The sequence below is a fragment of the Amphiura filiformis genome, chromosome 9, assembly GCF_039555335.1.
Source record: "Amphiura filiformis chromosome 9, Afil_fr2py, whole genome shotgun sequence".
Classification (NCBI taxonomy): Eukaryota; Metazoa; Echinodermata; class Ophiuroidea; order Amphilepidida; family Amphiuridae; genus Amphiura; species Amphiura filiformis.
In genome coordinates this window covers 66,652,907-66,670,639 of record NC_092636.1, presented here as the reverse complement: position 1 = coordinate 66,670,639, position 17,733 = coordinate 66,652,907, and the positions used below count along the sequence as shown (strand labels likewise).

The window sequence follows — 17,733 nt, the reverse complement described above, 5'->3', positions numbered from 1 at the left end:
GCCCTCAAAATATGTCCTTTACCGACGGCAGTCACTTGCCGTGCCCCTACAAATGTAAATGAAGTTGCCGTGGGTGCCCTAGCCGCCAGCCTTGCCCTTCATTATAAAATCATTAACAAGTACTGGTTAAAACCCAAAAAAGTTGTGGAAAATTAAATCGAAAATCTTGAACACGATCGCTATTTTGAGCATAGTAACCACATAATTGATCGTAACCCAGCTATCAATCACAGTATACACAATAGTTTGTTGTCAATTAATATTCATTACCCCTACGTAAGCTTACATATTCAGCCTATTATTATTATTATTATTATTATTTATTCTTTCTTTATTGAGGGTTATACTGCTTCAGTGACAAGCACTGCTTTTCAAGCAGGCCCTCATTGATACATGTACATGTTATATAGCAACAAAATATATTACGATACACAATATTTACAAAGTGTCATTACAGTATTTACAATGTATTTACAATATATTACAAATAAGTATAATGGTATCATCAACTACAAGATAATTATAAATACCATGATTCAAAATACATAAATACAATAATTATATTTATATACAAAAATCAAGCAAGTAAATGAATAAAATATAGATAAAGACAGGCCTAAATTTCTTTAATTTTTGATTGAAATTGGCCTAAAGTCATATTTTCCATCTGAGCTCTTACTGTCGGTGGCAAAGAATTCCATGCATAGGCTGCCCTGACGTGAAACGTACGTTGACCTGAATTTGATTTAAATTTTGGTACAATCAATGTATTAGAAGTATGATTTCTAGTTATATGATTATGGTTATCATGAACAAAATCAAATTGAGAAGATAAGTATGATGGATATTCATTCTTTAAACATTTGAAAACAGTCATTAATAGAGTATTATGCCATCTTTGATCAAGTTTAACCCACTGCAATGTACTCATTAAATCATTAGTTGGTGTCCTTATATCTGCTGAGAGAATTATTCTATAGCTAAATTATTATGAAGTACCTGAAGCCTATTATGGTACTCTACACTAAAATTTGACCAGACCATGCTTCCATAATCAAAGTGGGGAATAACAAGAGCATTGGATAACATTACAGTGGTTTTGTATGGAAGGAAATATTTTATACGTTTTATTATGCCAGTTCTTTTGGAAATAGTTTTACTAACATTATCGACATGAGCTGACCAGGACAGCTTGCTATCAAATTTCACACCTAGATATTTAAACTCATCTACTCTTTCAATATCATTGTTGTTATATATTAAATGTACATTGTTGAACTTTTCAAGCATTTTGTTTGTACCAAAGATCATAAACTTAGTCTTTTCAACATTTAAAGTGAGTTTGTTTACTTTGAACCATTCAGCTACCCTACTTAGACATGACTCCATTTGAATTTTAAGATCAGATTCATTTTTAGCTTTACACATTAAAGAGGTATCATCTGCATACATTACAGTTTTACATTCAGACACAGCATTAGGTAAACAGTTAACAAAAATTATAAACAGTAAAGGACCTAAAATTGAACCTTGAGGAATACCAATATCAATTGGCCTAAAGTCAGAAAAAGTTGAGTTAACATTAACAGTTTGTTCTCTGTTGTTTAAGTATGATTTAAACCATAATAATTCATCCCCACATACCCCATATTGTTTAAGTTTCCCAATCAGAATATCATGATTTACAGTATCAAATGCTTTCTTTAAGTCTATAAATAAAACGCCTGTAGCATAACCTGTATCCATATTCTTTAAAATGTAATCTTGAACATCTAGAAGGGTTGTTGTTGTGGAATGATTGGACGAAATCCCGATTGAGCATTTGATAATAGTCCTACATTACTCATATATTCATATAATTGATCATGAACAGCTCTTTCAATGATCTTTGATACAATTGGTAATACAGAGATAGGTCTATAGTTACTAACATTAGTTTTATCACCCGATTTAAATATTGGAGTTACTTTAGCCTTCTTCCATGCATCAGGAAAAGTAGACCCATTCAAAGACAGGTTGCAAATATGAACAAGGCATTTTGAGATGAAAGGTGCAGCCAACTTTAATAACCTTACATTGAATGGATCTAATCCTGATGATTTACAATTTGCATTTTGCTTATTTGTTTAAGAACAAATTCATTAGATATTGCTCTAAAACTAAATTTGTTTACACTATGATTTTGATGAGAACATACAGTATTACAAGTGCATACATAATTATCATTGTTATTATTAAATTTACTCCCAAGTTCATTACCTATAGAAGTGAAAAACTCATTGAACTCATTTGCCATATCCTTTTTGTTACCTGAGTAATTACCATTCTTTTTAACAACTGCTGTAGGTATACTTGATGTTTTGTTTGGTATAATTTTCTTAATTGCTTTCCAAAGATTTTTACTATTATTTATGTTGTTATTTATAGCCTCGTTACAATAACTCTTTTTCAGTGAATATTTCATATTGTTTACTTTATTTCTAAGAGACTTTGCTTTAGTCCAATCTTCAGCATTATTTGTCTTATGTGCTTTTGAAAAATAGTAGTCCCTATCTTTACTTAGTCTCAAAAATTCACTGTTAACCCATTCAGGTAAACAACCTTTAACTTTCTTTTCCTTAAATGGTGCATGCTTGTCACAGGCAGCATTGAATGAAGACTGCCATTCATTAAGTGCTTCATTGACATCATTTATATTACATATTCTACCCCAATCAATATTTTTGATTGTATCAATATAATCTACTTCATTGAAGTTTTTGAAACACCTGGATCTTACCATTTTTGGTGGAAGTTTCAACTTATTACATTTTCTTACAGCATATATTAATGAATGATCACTAAGACCTAAACTATGAACACCAGATGAGATTATAAGTTCTGGTTTTGATACAAATATTAAGTCAATTTTTGTTTTACTAGTTTCGGTTATTCTTGTATAATCTGTTATAATTTGTTTCATATTAGAATTGTTTGCCAACCTTGTCACTTTTCTTAAATTACCAATTTTAACCTGATCTAAATTAAAGTCTCCTAAAATATATACATCATCATATAAATCATTACATTTCTTAAATATATTATCAAGATTATCAAGAAAATCAACAGTACAGTCTGGTGGGCGATAAATACTGCCAACTAAAATAGGCTTTGTATTGGTTAAATTAAGTTCAATAAAAATACCTTCAATATCATTATCATATAAATCCTCATTTTGTTTTGACAAAATACTGTTTTTAATATAACATAAAACTCCACCCGTATTTTACCATTTTGTCTATCAAGTCTATAAGTATTGTAACCATCTATTTCTACTTCTGAGTCATCAACATCCTTATCTAACCAAGTCTCATTAATACATAACACATCAATAGCATTGTCATTCAAAAGGAAGTTAACCTCATCAACTTTGTGGATTAAACCCTGGATATTTAAATGAGCTATTTTAAGACCCTTCCTAATCTTACACTTTAAATCAATAAAACCCTCATTAAGAGGAAGTTCATCATTAGCAAGTTTGTGAAAACAATTCTTACAATACCAATAATTATTTTGCTTAACATCATTGTCATCAACACATCTAAAGTGAAAATCAAGTGTACAATTATTACAAGTTACATAAAGATCATTTTGTAAGATTTTTCTTACACACTCACCACAAAAATCATTTTCAGTTTTCTTACAAATTTTGGCATTCTCTACAGTTTTTAAAGTTACAGTTCTTTTTTTACTTTTATCACTCACAGTTTGCATATTTAGAGTTTCTTTATCAGTTCTATCCTTTACCTGCTCCTCCAATGAGATGTTACAACACAAAAATCCTGGTGAAATACACTACTGAGACAAGACAAATAGTTCTCTTGAAGAAGTTGCGTTCCTAATCGTGATAAATGTAATCCGTCAGTTGTTGCAATATGATGATCCAAAGTGATATTCCTATTGTCTATGAAATTCAAGTTCTTGGTATAACACATGTCATAAAGTCTCGCGTTAAATTCCTTTATCCACGCACAATGTCGTTTGTTCCTTTGGATAGTCAATGAAGAGATAGCAATGCGAATAGTAGGTCTGAATGCAAAAATAGTTGACAAAAGGGTATCATACATAGAAAGGCACTCATTCACATAACATCTGGACAGGTCGATTCGTTGCACAATGAATAATAATAAAGTCCGGGTTCTCTTCTTCAATAATAGCAGGGGCAAGTTTATTCCATAGTCCTAGTTTGCTTCCAGGGATGCATCGGTTCCTAATAATACAACGTGAAGTCATTCTGCGGCCTACAAGGTGCTTTGGAATAGAGTCTCCAATAATCAGAATCTTTCTCTTAGACTGTCTAGGTGATGGTGCCTTAGCTGCAGTAGGTTCAACGTGAGATGGTATGCTGTCAGTTGTACAATTAATAAGTGTCCGCGATTTCTTGATATGTTTCAAAGGCGAATTCGACTTCCTTGTAGTGACAATGGTAGGGATAGGCAGAGGAACACAATCCTCAACTTCCAGAGTATCAAATCGGTTGCTTGTGGGGATAGTAGCTACAGGTACATGCACAAGTGTCCTAGGTGCAGGGATGGGTTTTGGTTTAACACACGGAAATGTCCTTGGGGCAGGGATGGGCGATGGTTTCACAGTTTGTGACAAAGAAAGTCTTGGTGCTGGCTTTGGCGCTGTAGGATGGGTTTGGGTTCCAACATTCACAAAGACAGGGCGATCTGCTGTCTGTACTCCAACATCTTTAACAAATACATTGTCAATATCAGAAATCATACTTGTTGGCGCATTCAAATCAAAGCATGGTAATGAAGTACTGCCAGTCTGGGGTGTTGATGCTAATGGCTGTACACAAATCGATGTATGTTCGAACTGTCCATTGAGTTGTTGAGAGTTTCATGTTTGATCTTGATTTTTGTTAGCACAGTGTCTATCCAATGATCATGTAGATGTCCTTGTACAGAAATATTGCGCGTACTGTCATAGCAAGTAATTGTTACAGTTTGATCATTGATGTAGCATCTGAAGATATTTCCTTTGGTTCCTCCTATCACATCAGCTTTTATACATTATCTGGTTGCTAGAAATCTGACTTCATTTTCTCGATTGGTCAGAGAAATACCTTCAGCCTACTATCGACCAATCAGAAACGCTGTTAGTAACTATTAAAGCTTCCGCACGAGCAGGGAAAATCCGAGCGCTGGGCAAATCAATTATTGATCTCTCGATTAGCAAACATTGACTTCCCATTGCAAACCGATGGCGATCCCCCTTCCGGTATCGTCTTATCTTGTACATGTGAGCCCATCTCTAGATATGTTTTGCACGAAATAGTTTTTATCGGCGAATTTGATCAATATTATTTCTAAAGTTACAGCTGTTTGAGTCAGTTTTGCAGCTCAGAACTAGGGATCATAAAATTTAAGTAAATTCAACTGTTGATTTTTGATTGCTTTGTGTTATTTAAGCAGGTTTTTTGAGCAAGCAGGTTAGTTTTAGTGTAAAGTTGAGAGTCGAATTTTACTTTGGTGTCGAATTCAGCTGACAGCAATGCATCTATTCGCTTTTGAAAAATTGCCTTGGTGCCCTTCTCAAATTTTCAACAGTTGCCTTGATGCCCTTTTGAAATATTACAAATTTCCGTGCTGCCTTGCCTTTTCAGTGGAAATACAAGGCAATTATCAACTTGCCCTAAAAAAGTTGCCGTGCCCCTTCAGATCCTTAATTCGAGGGCTGCTTGCATACTATGACTGTTAAAAACCACCGACATGACCGATTTGGTACCGGTACGTAACATTTATAATCCCCTGTTGGATTCCAAATTGAGCTCTTCAAAAATCACAGGAGAGTGATTTTGAGGAGCTCAATCGAGATCCTCAACAAAACCAGGAGTGTGATTGATCATGGAGATCTACCAAATTTTAAACGTGAAGGCCTGAAGTACGGTACCGTACGTCAAACTTGATTAGTTTAGAAAACTTCTTGCACAATTGCTAAGCCAGTCAGCGTGCTTGATTCTTAACAACCTAATGGTGATTCAGCGATCGAGTATAAATTCACCTTGACAACTACTTTCACAGGTGGAATAACAATACAGGGAGACAATCACTGACATTTACACAATGGATTTAATGAGTTGTTTATCACATGCATCGGGTGGATTTTATGATCGAGGTAAGGTTTTCGGCCTTTTCCTGCGTGAATATCCTTACAAAAATACTTAGTTTTCTACATCAAACATTTTTAAAAAACCAGTTTTATGCGGACACTCGACTCTTTGATAACACTAAAACAGGTAACTAGTACTTCCAAACGTCATCCGTTGTGCGTTTATTCTTGACCAAATGAGAGCTGCACAGTCATGACAGTATTGGAAGGAAGGAAGGAAGTCATACGGTAGTGCCGTACTATTACGCTGACTTTCGTATTCGGCGAGGAGGACGATTTCGACCTCCTGGTTTGTTTACAAACAGCGAGGTAGACAAAAGACTGTTCCGCTTGTCCAAACACTCAAGTATGAGAAGGATGGTCCACAATAGCGTGATTCACGTAACATGAATAGGGATTAAAAAGCTGTCACGTAGAACCATGTGCTTCTATTGTCCAATTTGCCATCAAGATTTCATATGGAAACAGTTCAGACCCAGAACAGGATCATGTCAGAAATTAATATTTTGTTCTGGGTCTGATTATTCGGATTAGTCATAGGGCCTATGGTAGAAACGATAACTGTTCAATTGTACAAAATATACATTAATTGATATAGGCCTACATTTATGTGCACAAAATAGAACAACCATACACTGCCAAAGGCTACACCCATCGAATGTGTGTCATCAGCCCTCAGATCGGCCCTCAGACACACACATACAGGCATAGAGTTCTGCAGTAGCATGTTTTGTTGACATTTTGTGCAATCATCAGACAACTCAAATACAAAGGATATCAATTGGCAATTTTAATGTTATGCAATCAAGTTTACAACACTATCACTCTTACATTACAATGAGCAGAAAGTCACTGAGTCGTGCAATTCAAGTACCAATATTGATTACCTGAAGTGGCCTACTGCAAATGACCAGATATAACCTTTCTGATTTTCATCTTTATATTTTGCAATAACAAAACCATGTTTTCCTTGATTTTGGTATGAAATTGAGCAAATAGAATTAATTGTCATGTCAATTTCATTTGGAGTTATTAGGGGCAACTTAGTCCGAATAATCAGACCCAGAACAAAATATTAATTTCTGACATGATCGTGTACTGGGTCTGAACTGTTTCCATATGAAATCTTGATGGCAAATTGGACAATAGAAGCACATGGTTCTCACACGTGACAGCTTTTTAATCCCTATTCAGGTTACGTGAATCACACTATTGTGGACCATCCTTCTGATACTTGAGTGTTTGGACAAGCGGAACGGTTTTTGTCTACCTCTCTGTTTGTAAACAAACCAGGAGGTCGAAATCGTCCTCCTCGCCGAATACGAAAGTCAGCGTAATAGTACGGCACTGGGGGCAACTAAAACTGATATGAGGTAAGTTTTATGTGTTTGGAATCTGTATTGCCTATTCTGAAGGAATTATTCATTGCCATGTAAACAAACCATCCCTTGGCCAATATGGACATGGTGTACAGCTATTCAGTACACTGTTTTCCATGGGTGACTGTAGGAACCCATGGATTCGATCCATGTAGCCAAAGGTATGCCTGCCACTTCCACATACTTGTGCATAATACGGAAGGTCGATTTGTGCCCATAAATGTTTAGGCCTATGTTAAACTGTATGTTATACAAATTGTACAGCTATCATTTCTACCCTATGACGAACCGACATACCTGTAAATCAAATAGGCCACAAAAAACTGGTCATCGCTGGTATTTTCTTGACGAAAAACGACACTTTTTACGCCGGAACATGTCCAAAACACGTCAGCTGACGTACAAGCCTCCCCACGCATGTACATAAACAAGCCGTGTTCATTGTTTAATTGTCACCTGCAGCTGTTAAGAAAACTTTCTGCATAAAATTACCTGGGGTCGTTATCAGGCCTGAGACACACTGGCGCTAGTTTGAGGACAGTCACTATGAGTTACTAATGTCGGCACATGCAGAAAATGCGTGATGGGTCGCCATTTTGTGACTCGTGCAAGCTAACACAAACAAATTATTGGACTTAATAATCTTTTTCAAGTTTTAATAAAGCGTGCATCTATCATGATAATATTACATTTTATTATTTTATTATTTAAATTACATAAGCTATGTCAATTTTGTGTCCATGTTAATTTTTATATGGATTTACCTGTGTTGATTTTAAACTGTTGTGAGCGTGGAGCTACGCAAATTGGCAGGCGATTACCCACCATGCAATGCGAATACACGGAAGCGATCCAGTTTAGGATGCATCGCAGTTCCTGTTGTGTAAACCAGGCGTAAACCGCCCATCCAACCTGATCGTGTGCACAGGATTTGTGCTGGAGGCTAGTTAATGCGCACAACCAATGCGCAGAAGAAGACCTTGATACTAGGCGGAGCTTACGTTTCACAAGAATGATTGACAGCTGTGAGTAAGTGAAATTCTGTTCTGTGATTGGTACAAAAATATGGTTCTCGTATAAATGAATATATTAATATTATCCATGGCTTCAAAATTAGGAACCGTTTCTTCCACAGAGCCCTATATAGGGCTCTATGGTCTCTACTCATCATACACGACCGTATAGTAGAAGATCTGGCTGGCGACGCTTGCCAATCAGGCTAGCTATTTATGCGGCGTGGCCTCTCATCCTTTTTTATTATCTCTGGTCTTGTCACGCTGGTAGATTCGCCCACCTGTGATTACTGACCTGGATCTGACAGAAGATTGTGGAATTTACGATTTTCAGCAGCAGGATTTTATGAAACTGCCAATATTTGCAAGTATTCTGAAGGATCGGTAATAATTAAAATATTTTTCATGGTGTCGGTAGTGCAAGTTGAAGTTAGTGAATTTGTGGTTTTGTATAGGTATAATACAAAAAAATTTGAACTTTTTTTGATTCTCATCAAAGTAATCTCATATTAAAGAGCTAAATGAAAGAAAACTGATGAGGCACAAATGAATGTCATACGACATGTGGTTGCGGAGATATGCTAATTTGAATGTCTCAATTTTTCAGCCAATTTCCTGTACAAACTTTTTGTGCATGCACATATTAAAATGCTTATATAGGCCTAAACTGTGCATTGTGAGTACACAATTTTAAGAAACAAGCACTTGTCATTTACCGGTACTGAACTGTAAATGTAATCCTAGATTGATTGAATTTGTATTGATGTGAACATAAGGGCCTGGATCATTTTCCTTGGAAGGGGGGGTCCCAAATATACACAGGGGTCGGTGTCCTTTTTTTGGAAAGAAAAATAGGGGGTCATACAATTTTGATGACCAAAATGTAGGCAGTCTCAAGATGACCACAGATAGTGTGTTTATCTTATTCAAAAAGACTGAATACAATTTTAGCCTCTTCATGGGGTACATAGGCCCTAAGGTGTATCAGTGGGTGGTGGGGGAGGGGGTCATAAAATTTTGTTGCCGAAATAGGGGGTCATAATTTTATTGATGCTGACTTTTGTAAATTTGGGAGCCCCCTTCCGCAGAAGATGATATCCCCCTATAAATATACAAATCAACATGTATGAGTAACATTTTGTTTTATTTCTGTTTTCTGATGCAGATTCCAGCTTTGACAGAGGATGGTAACCAGGGACTGTCTTTTGGAATTTGCAGGAGAGCATTAAATTAAAGAGCAGTAGAGAGTGATTGCTCTCGCTCTCCTCAAAAGGCAGTCCCTGGGGAAACCACAGAGAGGGCCAACATCATGCAAAAATAAAGAAAAACTGAAATTTGTGTTCAAGTGTCTTATTTTGTTTTGTCATTGAAAACTCACGGTTTCTATACTACCCACCCAGTACACCTTTTCACTGATACAAGGGGGGTAATAATTATTATAAGCACTAGCTGATGCATTCACCCCCCCCCTCCCCCAGGAAAATGTTTTTGAGCAGGCACCCTTTGGAGCACTGGCTGGCGCATGCTCCCTATTCCGAAGACCATTGCGGAAACTCAAGGGCCAGTTCACTTGATCATCAGAATGGGGTCACTCCTGCTCAAGTATGAACCCCATTGCCCCCTTCCCCCAGCTTAAGTTTTGTCTTTGAGCAGGCACCCTTTGGAGCACTGGCTGGCGCATGCTCCCTATTCCGAAGATCATTGCGGAAACTCGAGGGCCAGTTCACTTGATCATCAGAATGGGGTCACTCCTGCTCAAGTATGAACCCCCCTGCCCCTTCCCCCAGCTTTAAGTTTTGTCTTTGAGCAGGCACCCTTTGGAGCACTGGCTGGCGCATGCTCCCTATTCCAAGATCATTGCTTGGAAACTCGAGGGCCAGTTCACTTGATCATCAGAATGGGGTCACTCCTGCTCAAGTATGAACCCCCTTCCCCTTCCCCCAGCTTAAGTTTTGTCTTTGAGCAGGCACCCTTTGGAGCACTGGCTGGTGCATGCTCCCTATTCAAGATCATTGCGGAAACTCGAGGGCCAGTTCACTTGATCATCAGAATGGGGTCACTCCTGCTCAAGTATGAACCCCCTACCCCTTCCCCCAGCTTTAAGTTTTGTCTTTGAGCAGGCACCCTTTGGAGCACTGGCTGGCGCATGCTCCCTATTCCAACGATCATTGCGGAAACTCGAGGGCCAGTTCACTTGATCATCAGAATGGGGTCACTCCTGCTCAAGTTACCCCCCATGACGAAGCGTCATAGGAGCACGCCCCCCATCAATTTGAACATTTAGAAAATCAAATAGGAAAATGGCCAAAAACGGCCTGTGTCCCCCCGGCCATCATACCCGATGTGCCCACCCCAGTCATTCAGCATCTATCATAGCAAAAATCTGCTAGCGCTATGCATGATGGGATAGGAATAGGAAAGGTCCAAATTTGCTTCTTCCCCCGACTCATAGTCGGCACAGAATGAGAATCTATCCCAGCATTCACAGCATGAGCTTTATACGCAAAGCATGCCGGGTTAAACATGTTCACTCACTGGCAAAAGTCGCCAATTGCGTACTACACAAAGTCCCCAGTTCACTCACTTTTTGCGCAAGGCATCCATCCAATCTCATCAAACCAAACATTTTTATGTACAAAAAACTACCTTTATTCACCGCGTGCTCCATTTAACTTACCGCTCAATTCCGTTATTTAGATATTTGGAGAGTAATTTCCGAAAAAAATTAGATCGAAATCGTCACTTTCAAACCCACTAAAAAGTCGCCAAAATTTGCCGCGACCACGTGCGAATCATCTGACCTCTTCCGGGTTATGATCAAGTTTAACCTTTTGACTTGGCCTTGTAAGCTTTGGAACTGTTTCTAACTCGATCTAATTCCCAAAAAAATATTTTCAAAAACATCGCCGTAAAATTTATTACGGTAATGAATTTCCAAAATGGCGCTGGTGCGCGATTTCCCCTATGCTGAGAGAGGCTGAATATTGCGCATGCTCAGGTAAGGAATGCTCACATACCTATTCTGTCGGTCCAACATCCGGGCTATCTCTAGTCTCGGGCCCAAACTGCATGTGGCTCACGGTTTGTTGTGAACAACAGAAACCGGCTGTGAAGGAGGCTACATAGCGATGTTGCTGGAGTGGCATTCAATTTCGGAAAAAACAACACTCAACCATGGAATTTAATTTTAAGTTTGTCAGTATATAAACGGTAAATCAAGTAAGTTTCTTTCACTCTGAAGACTTAGAAACGGTTGTTTGATTCCACTGACTATTTGCGATCGAAATTTACATAACACCAATGACAGAAATCATCAACAAAAATCGAATCAGGGACTTGTTTTCACTCGAACATCATCAACCGGAAGTGACGTGACACGGACCAACAGAATTTTGTATGTTATGTGCAAGAGTGTTTTCAGGAAGCGTAAATAGGCAGGCCGTTATGCTAAGCTCTCCATCTTATATGTAAGTTCGGCGACGAACTGGACACATCACACGGTAGTGACATAGTGTGATGTGTCCAGCCTGGATATAAGCCAAAGGCTAGAAAAGTATGCACACATGCACAGGCTGCATGCATGAAAGTCAAAATCAAGAGGGTCAAAAACAACTCCTTATACAAAGATCTAACCATAGTAAAACTTACCAGAGCAATCTCGGTCTTTCAATCACTTGACAGAAGTGTCTGAATGTAGAATCAATATCTCTGTGAGGCAGGAATGTGCCAAATTAGTGAGGATACTACTGCAAGAAATCTGCAGGCACCTGCTACTTGACAACCGCGCTAGCAAATCGACGCTAATTGCAGTGGCTTACACATCACTGTCTGACTTTATTATCATGCTATTAAATATCATTGTACGAAAAGCGATAATTTGCTAGTTGGTTAAAGAGCCTATCAAAACAATCAATTAGGGGGCGCTAGATAGAATACAAGCTGTCATTATCCGGTGTTTGGTAGGAAAATTTTATTTTGATTTGCATGTTTGTGAATGAACTTTTTCACCCCCAAAATAACCAGAAATTAGACAGGAAAACACAACGTAGGTAAGTTTAATTCAAGTGCAAACAATAGGCCTACTTTATTCTTCTGTTATGGAATGGAATAAGAAAGCATGAAAGTAACATTTCCACATGGATTTGTATATGAAATTTCTTATTCATGTATTAATATTATGCCAGTCCTGTGCCTGTGTCCATCATTATGTATATATTACTGTAGTGTAGGTTTGTTGTTTTTCAGAGAAGATGGGAAGATTTTATTTATTTATTTTCATGACTAAACGGTTGTTTATGCCCGTGGGGCGCTTATGGTCCGAGGGCATAAACAACCGCTTAGTCATGAAAATATATGAATGAACCCGTTCATACATACCAGAACATTTTGTGATTCTTATTTCATCAAAAATAATAACAAAAATAACAATTAACATCATTAAAAACCACAAATTTCCTTCGTTTTTCCTACCCTGTGGCCGCACATCCGGGCCACCGGGCATAAACATTGTTTATGCCCGGCTCTCGTCCAATCACACGCGCCGTTACGGTATATAGCGCGTATGTATGAATAGGGGTTCATACATACTCGCTATATAACAGCGTGTGTGATTGGTCGAGAGCCGGGCATCGGTGTCCCGGATCATGTGATCGCGGGGTAAGAGAAATGAAGGAAAATCCCGTATTTTAAATTAATAATGTTACTTATTATTTTTTGTTATTATTTTGATGAAATAAGAATCACAAAATGTTCTGGTATGATATGAAAAAATTTTCAGACTAAACGGGGGCATAAACAACCGTTTAGTTATGAAAATATATATGAATGAACCTCTAAAGTCTAATTCATATTTTCATGACAAATGGTTGTTCATACATAGCTAACTATAAACACATTAGCAGCATGCATGATTGGTCGATATGGCGGGCATAAACAACATTTATGCCCGGCTTTCAGGCCATAAACAAGCCGCGCTAGATCTGATGGACGCTCGCGAGTAAGATATACGTGCCTATGCTCGCAAGCTATTTATGCAAAGAGCGAGTGATGTACGCGATGTTTGTGTGCGTCGTGTAACACGATGGACTGAGCAAGTAAACGTTTTCTCACAATCAGCAATTATACATACCGGTACCAGAACATTTTGTGATTCTTATTTCATCAAAATAATAATAAAAATAACAAGTAACATTTAAATACCGGTACTTGATTTTCCTTCATTTTTCTTACCGGGAATAAACGTTGTTTATGATCAGAGGGTCTCGACCTGATTTGATTTTCATTCATATATTTTCATGACTAAACGATTGTTTATGCCCGAGGGCTTTATTAAACGAGTCATCAATTGCACATCAAAAAGATTTTAATAAGCTCTTTGGACTTGACAGAAAGTGTTGTGGTCGTCAATTAATCCTCTATTATCCAATGCAATAATAATAGGACGCAATGCTATCTTTAACCGCTTGTCGTTGATAAAGTCGAAGGTTAACAGCCACTCAAGTTCAAAACTGGCTGTGAGGTATACAGGTGTGGCTCTCTGTACACGGGATCGATGGCTTAACATCCCCTCCACAAGAAAAGATCCTGGATACGCGTACCAATCAGTTTCCAGTGATTATGGACATGAGTGCCTCATCAAAATGCAATATAGGATCCTCACAATTTGTTGATTTTATGTAATAAACAGTCACATAACAATAAATGATGGTTGTTTCAAGAGGATCCAATGTTGCATTAAGAAGAATTATCAAAAATTCAAAAGTTACAGGGCTTCAGGGAAACTTGGTGCCTGACTGTCTTTGTCCAGTCTGGAGTCTGGTCTTCGCTTTTAAAACCAAAAATATATTCTTTATAATGCTATAATTTTGTACGCTTTTACTCCTTTCCTAAATTAATTTAGCAAAACTAGAAGTTCACATAATTTGACAAATAAAACCTATACAGTAATAAAAAATATTACCATTCACATTTCATGTAATTACCATTACCGGTATTTTATGTGCACAGTTGATGAAATGCAAGAGGAAGGCACAACCACAAAAAGCCAAGGCCCAACTGGGAATCACCCATTGGAAGCACCAATGGAGCCTTGGATGTCTGATGCAAAGTACTCTCGTTTCTGGCGTCATTATCAGGATATGCAGAGATGGATGACTGATTGTGTGTCACAATGGAACCATAACTGCCAGTCACAACTTGACAACAGTAATAGTGGAGCAATTTCAAATCACTACCAAGTCAGGTTAGTACAGTAATTTATATGAAATTAAAAATCACACTGAAATTTTGAAATCCGCACTGAAAATTACATAATAGATGGACAGCATCACTGAAATACAATGTAACACAGAATTCCGGTATATGTAAATGACCACTGTTTACCCACTCTGAAACATCTCTGAAAATCATTGGCCATTCATTATCTGGGAAGTCATTATTCATTCATTATCACACTGAAATGGATACACTAAATGAGCTTGGCCAGTTTTGTTGTTATGGAAATTCCCTTAAGGGGGTACTACACCCTTGCCCAATTTTGTGCATATTTTTGTATTTTTCTAAAAAATTATAGCACTGGGAACAAATAAGATATGTATATTATAGGGGCAAGGACTGCAACTACTGCACTGGAAATTTTATTTCAGAACAGACAACAGTTGTGGAGTTACAATCAAAAATGAGGGAAAACCAATATTTGATCAATAAATCAATAACTGCTTGCTTTGAGTTGCTGAATTGTCAGTACAGTAGTTGTAGTCCTTGCCCCTATAATATACATCTTACTTGTCACCAATGTGCTATAATTTTTGGACAAAATGCAAAAATAGGCACAAAATTGGCCAGGGGTGTAGTACCCCCTTAAAATGTTACCCATTCTACTGATTTGCATAGTGGTGGTGATTGTATACATCTAGGCTGAAATCAACCACGGCTCGCTTCACATAATTAATAAATATATCCTGTCAGTTGGATGTGTCTGTACTGTATAGAACATACATTGTACTGAATTGGATAAATGAACTAGATTTGTATTGTTTTATCTTGCTTACAGATCCAGAATACCCCATGGATATGAGCAAAACTACTGGTCCCATCACAACATGCACACACAAGCTCACCACACTAATCCTTTGAGACAAAATGTTCATAGGACATCTCACAGAAAATCTGCCAGAAAATCAAAACATGGATCAAATCCACGAAGAACAGTACAGGATAATAGTGATGTGGCAATGGAATGGAGTGAAGGTACCGGTGAAGAGGACCACTTTGAACTTGAAGTCAGTGAGGAAATGAAAGCATTCTTTGCAAAATCTGAAGAATTTCGTCGTGAAAGAGACAAAGCTAAAGATAAGGGCCAACGTGGCAAAGGTTACAACAAAAGTGGGAAAGATGTTGCGAGTAGATTGGATGATGATATGGGGGATAAAACTGATGAGATTGAATTATCATCTAGTGATAGCCAAGAAGATATTCAGGTACAAACAAGTGCTCCTAAAGAGAGACCCGGTGTTAGAAGGATTGTAGAGATGAAGGTAGGTATCGTCAAGTCCAGCATGTTATAAATAGATACGCTACTTTTAAATTCACTTACTAGGGGTGCTGTCACTGAACTTCTGCATCATCAACTTTAGATATTGTCAGCTCTTGATTCAAAGAAAACATCAGAGCTGACAACATCCAAAGAGGATATGGAAGTTCCACAAAAGCACTCCTCCCGGTAAGCAAATTTAAAAGTAGTATAGAAGTTAGTTAACAGGGTTGTAGCTAGCCAAATTTGAGTGCCGGCTAAAATTAAGAGAAAATTGAATCAGAATGCCAATTACTTGACAGTAATGGCATTTGACAACTGTTTTGAGGACAATTTGTCATTTTAGTGCTGGTCGGCAAGACCCATAATTCCCTTGAGTGCCAGTCGGTCAGGCTGAGTACTGGTTACTGCTGACCACCAGGGCTACAACCCTGCTAAACTATCTTTATTCCAAGTATATTACAATCCGATGTCTTCCGGGTGTTTTCCTGTTGGGACATATACACAGCGTCAACTTTAGAATAATGGTCACCACCTAAACCTTCGGTCAAAATTTCTCAAAATGGACCTGCCCTTGAGTGTTGTCCAACTTGCCCATCCATGGTAAACTCTGGTACATGCCAGCATGTATATAATAGTAGGACATGAGTACTGCATGGTACGGTGCTCAGTTGAAAGTATCCATTCAATTCTTGCAAAGATTCTTTTCAAGGAATGGCTTCAAAATCAAACTGCCAGTCGACTGTTGGTACCTTACAGAACAGGTGGCTTGACCCCGTTCTATTATTTTGAATGGAAACCATGTCAGATTGTTGGAACTGCTGTAGTACCAGCTGTAAACCAGTCGTTGGATTTTGAAGCCATCGCAAAGTTTTAATTCTTCTTTAAGCTAATTGCAAGCAAAAAATTGGTTTGATTCCCAAAGATTTGCATTACATGTGCATGACTCGAGGGAAAATTTGATTCACTATTATGAGCTACAGTTTAACCCTTGACAAGAGTACATTGTAGTCTGCAAGTGTCCAGATTTGATTTAACCAAAGGAAATGCTTGCTGGTCAAACATGTTAATTCATAGATTATCAATAACATTGATAATATATGGTTAATTTGATTGATCAATGTAGAGCTGAGAGGCATGGGTCATGTGCCTCCAGTCTAAATGAAAATTGTCAAAAATTGCATTAACCCATCTTCCCTATTCATAGTGCACTGTACTTGCTAATAACCATGTCCTTCCACTTGTATACTTCATTACAGGAACTATATGGGAGACATGCTGCAGCTATCCATGGAATGGAGACAGCTATACAACTACAATTTGATAGGAACTATGACAGAAAGAAGCCAGCGCTGTGGCCAATTGTGCCCCTCAAAATGTGAAATGATTTCCAGGCCCTCGAAATCCATGATAGCGCTGCAGCAGCTGCTCCCAGAAAAAAAAAAAAAATTGGAGGTCACAGAAAAAAAATTGGAAAAAAAAAAAAAATCAATTTTTTTTTTTTTTTTTGAAATGTTTTCCTACACACCCACAAACCTTACTGCGTTTATTCAAACCACCCAAGCCCAACTAACCTTTAACATAACCCAAAACCCTTGCCCTTACCCCAAAAAAGGGAATTAGGGTAGAAATTGATTTCACCTGAAAATGA

At 37.7% G+C, this 17,733-nt stretch overlaps 1 protein-coding gene across 1 annotated transcript; it reads left to right on the top strand.

Annotated features, from left to right (window-relative positions):
- Positions 1 to 12,523: 12,523 nt before the first annotated feature.
- On the top strand, positions 12,524 to 17,474 carry LOC140160399 (gem-associated protein 8-like). Its single transcript, XM_072183635.1, has 4 exons — positions 12,524 to 12,600; positions 14,558 to 14,792; positions 15,603 to 16,086; positions 17,342 to 17,474. The coding sequence occupies exons 2-4, from the start codon at positions 14,566 to 14,568 to the stop codon at positions 17,462 to 17,464; spliced, it is 834 nt and encodes a 277-aa protein (XP_072039736.1). The 5' UTR covers positions 12,524 to 12,600; positions 14,558 to 14,565; the 3' UTR covers positions 17,465 to 17,474.
- The last annotated feature ends 259 nt before the right edge of the window (positions 17,475 to 17,733 follow it).

Coding starts and splice junctions, on each gene's coding strand:
- LOC140160399 (XM_072183635.1), top strand. CDS start 14,566: ATGCAAGAGGAAGGCACAACCACAAAAAGCCAAGGCCCAACTGGGAAT. Junction 14,793..15,602: donor TCAAATCACTACCAAGTCAG/GTTAGTACAGTA, acceptor TCTTGCTTACAG/ATCCAGAATACCCCATGGAT. Junction 16,087..17,341: donor GAAGGATTGTAGAGATGAAG/GTAGGTATCGTC, acceptor ACTTCATTACAG/GAACTATATGGGAGACATGC.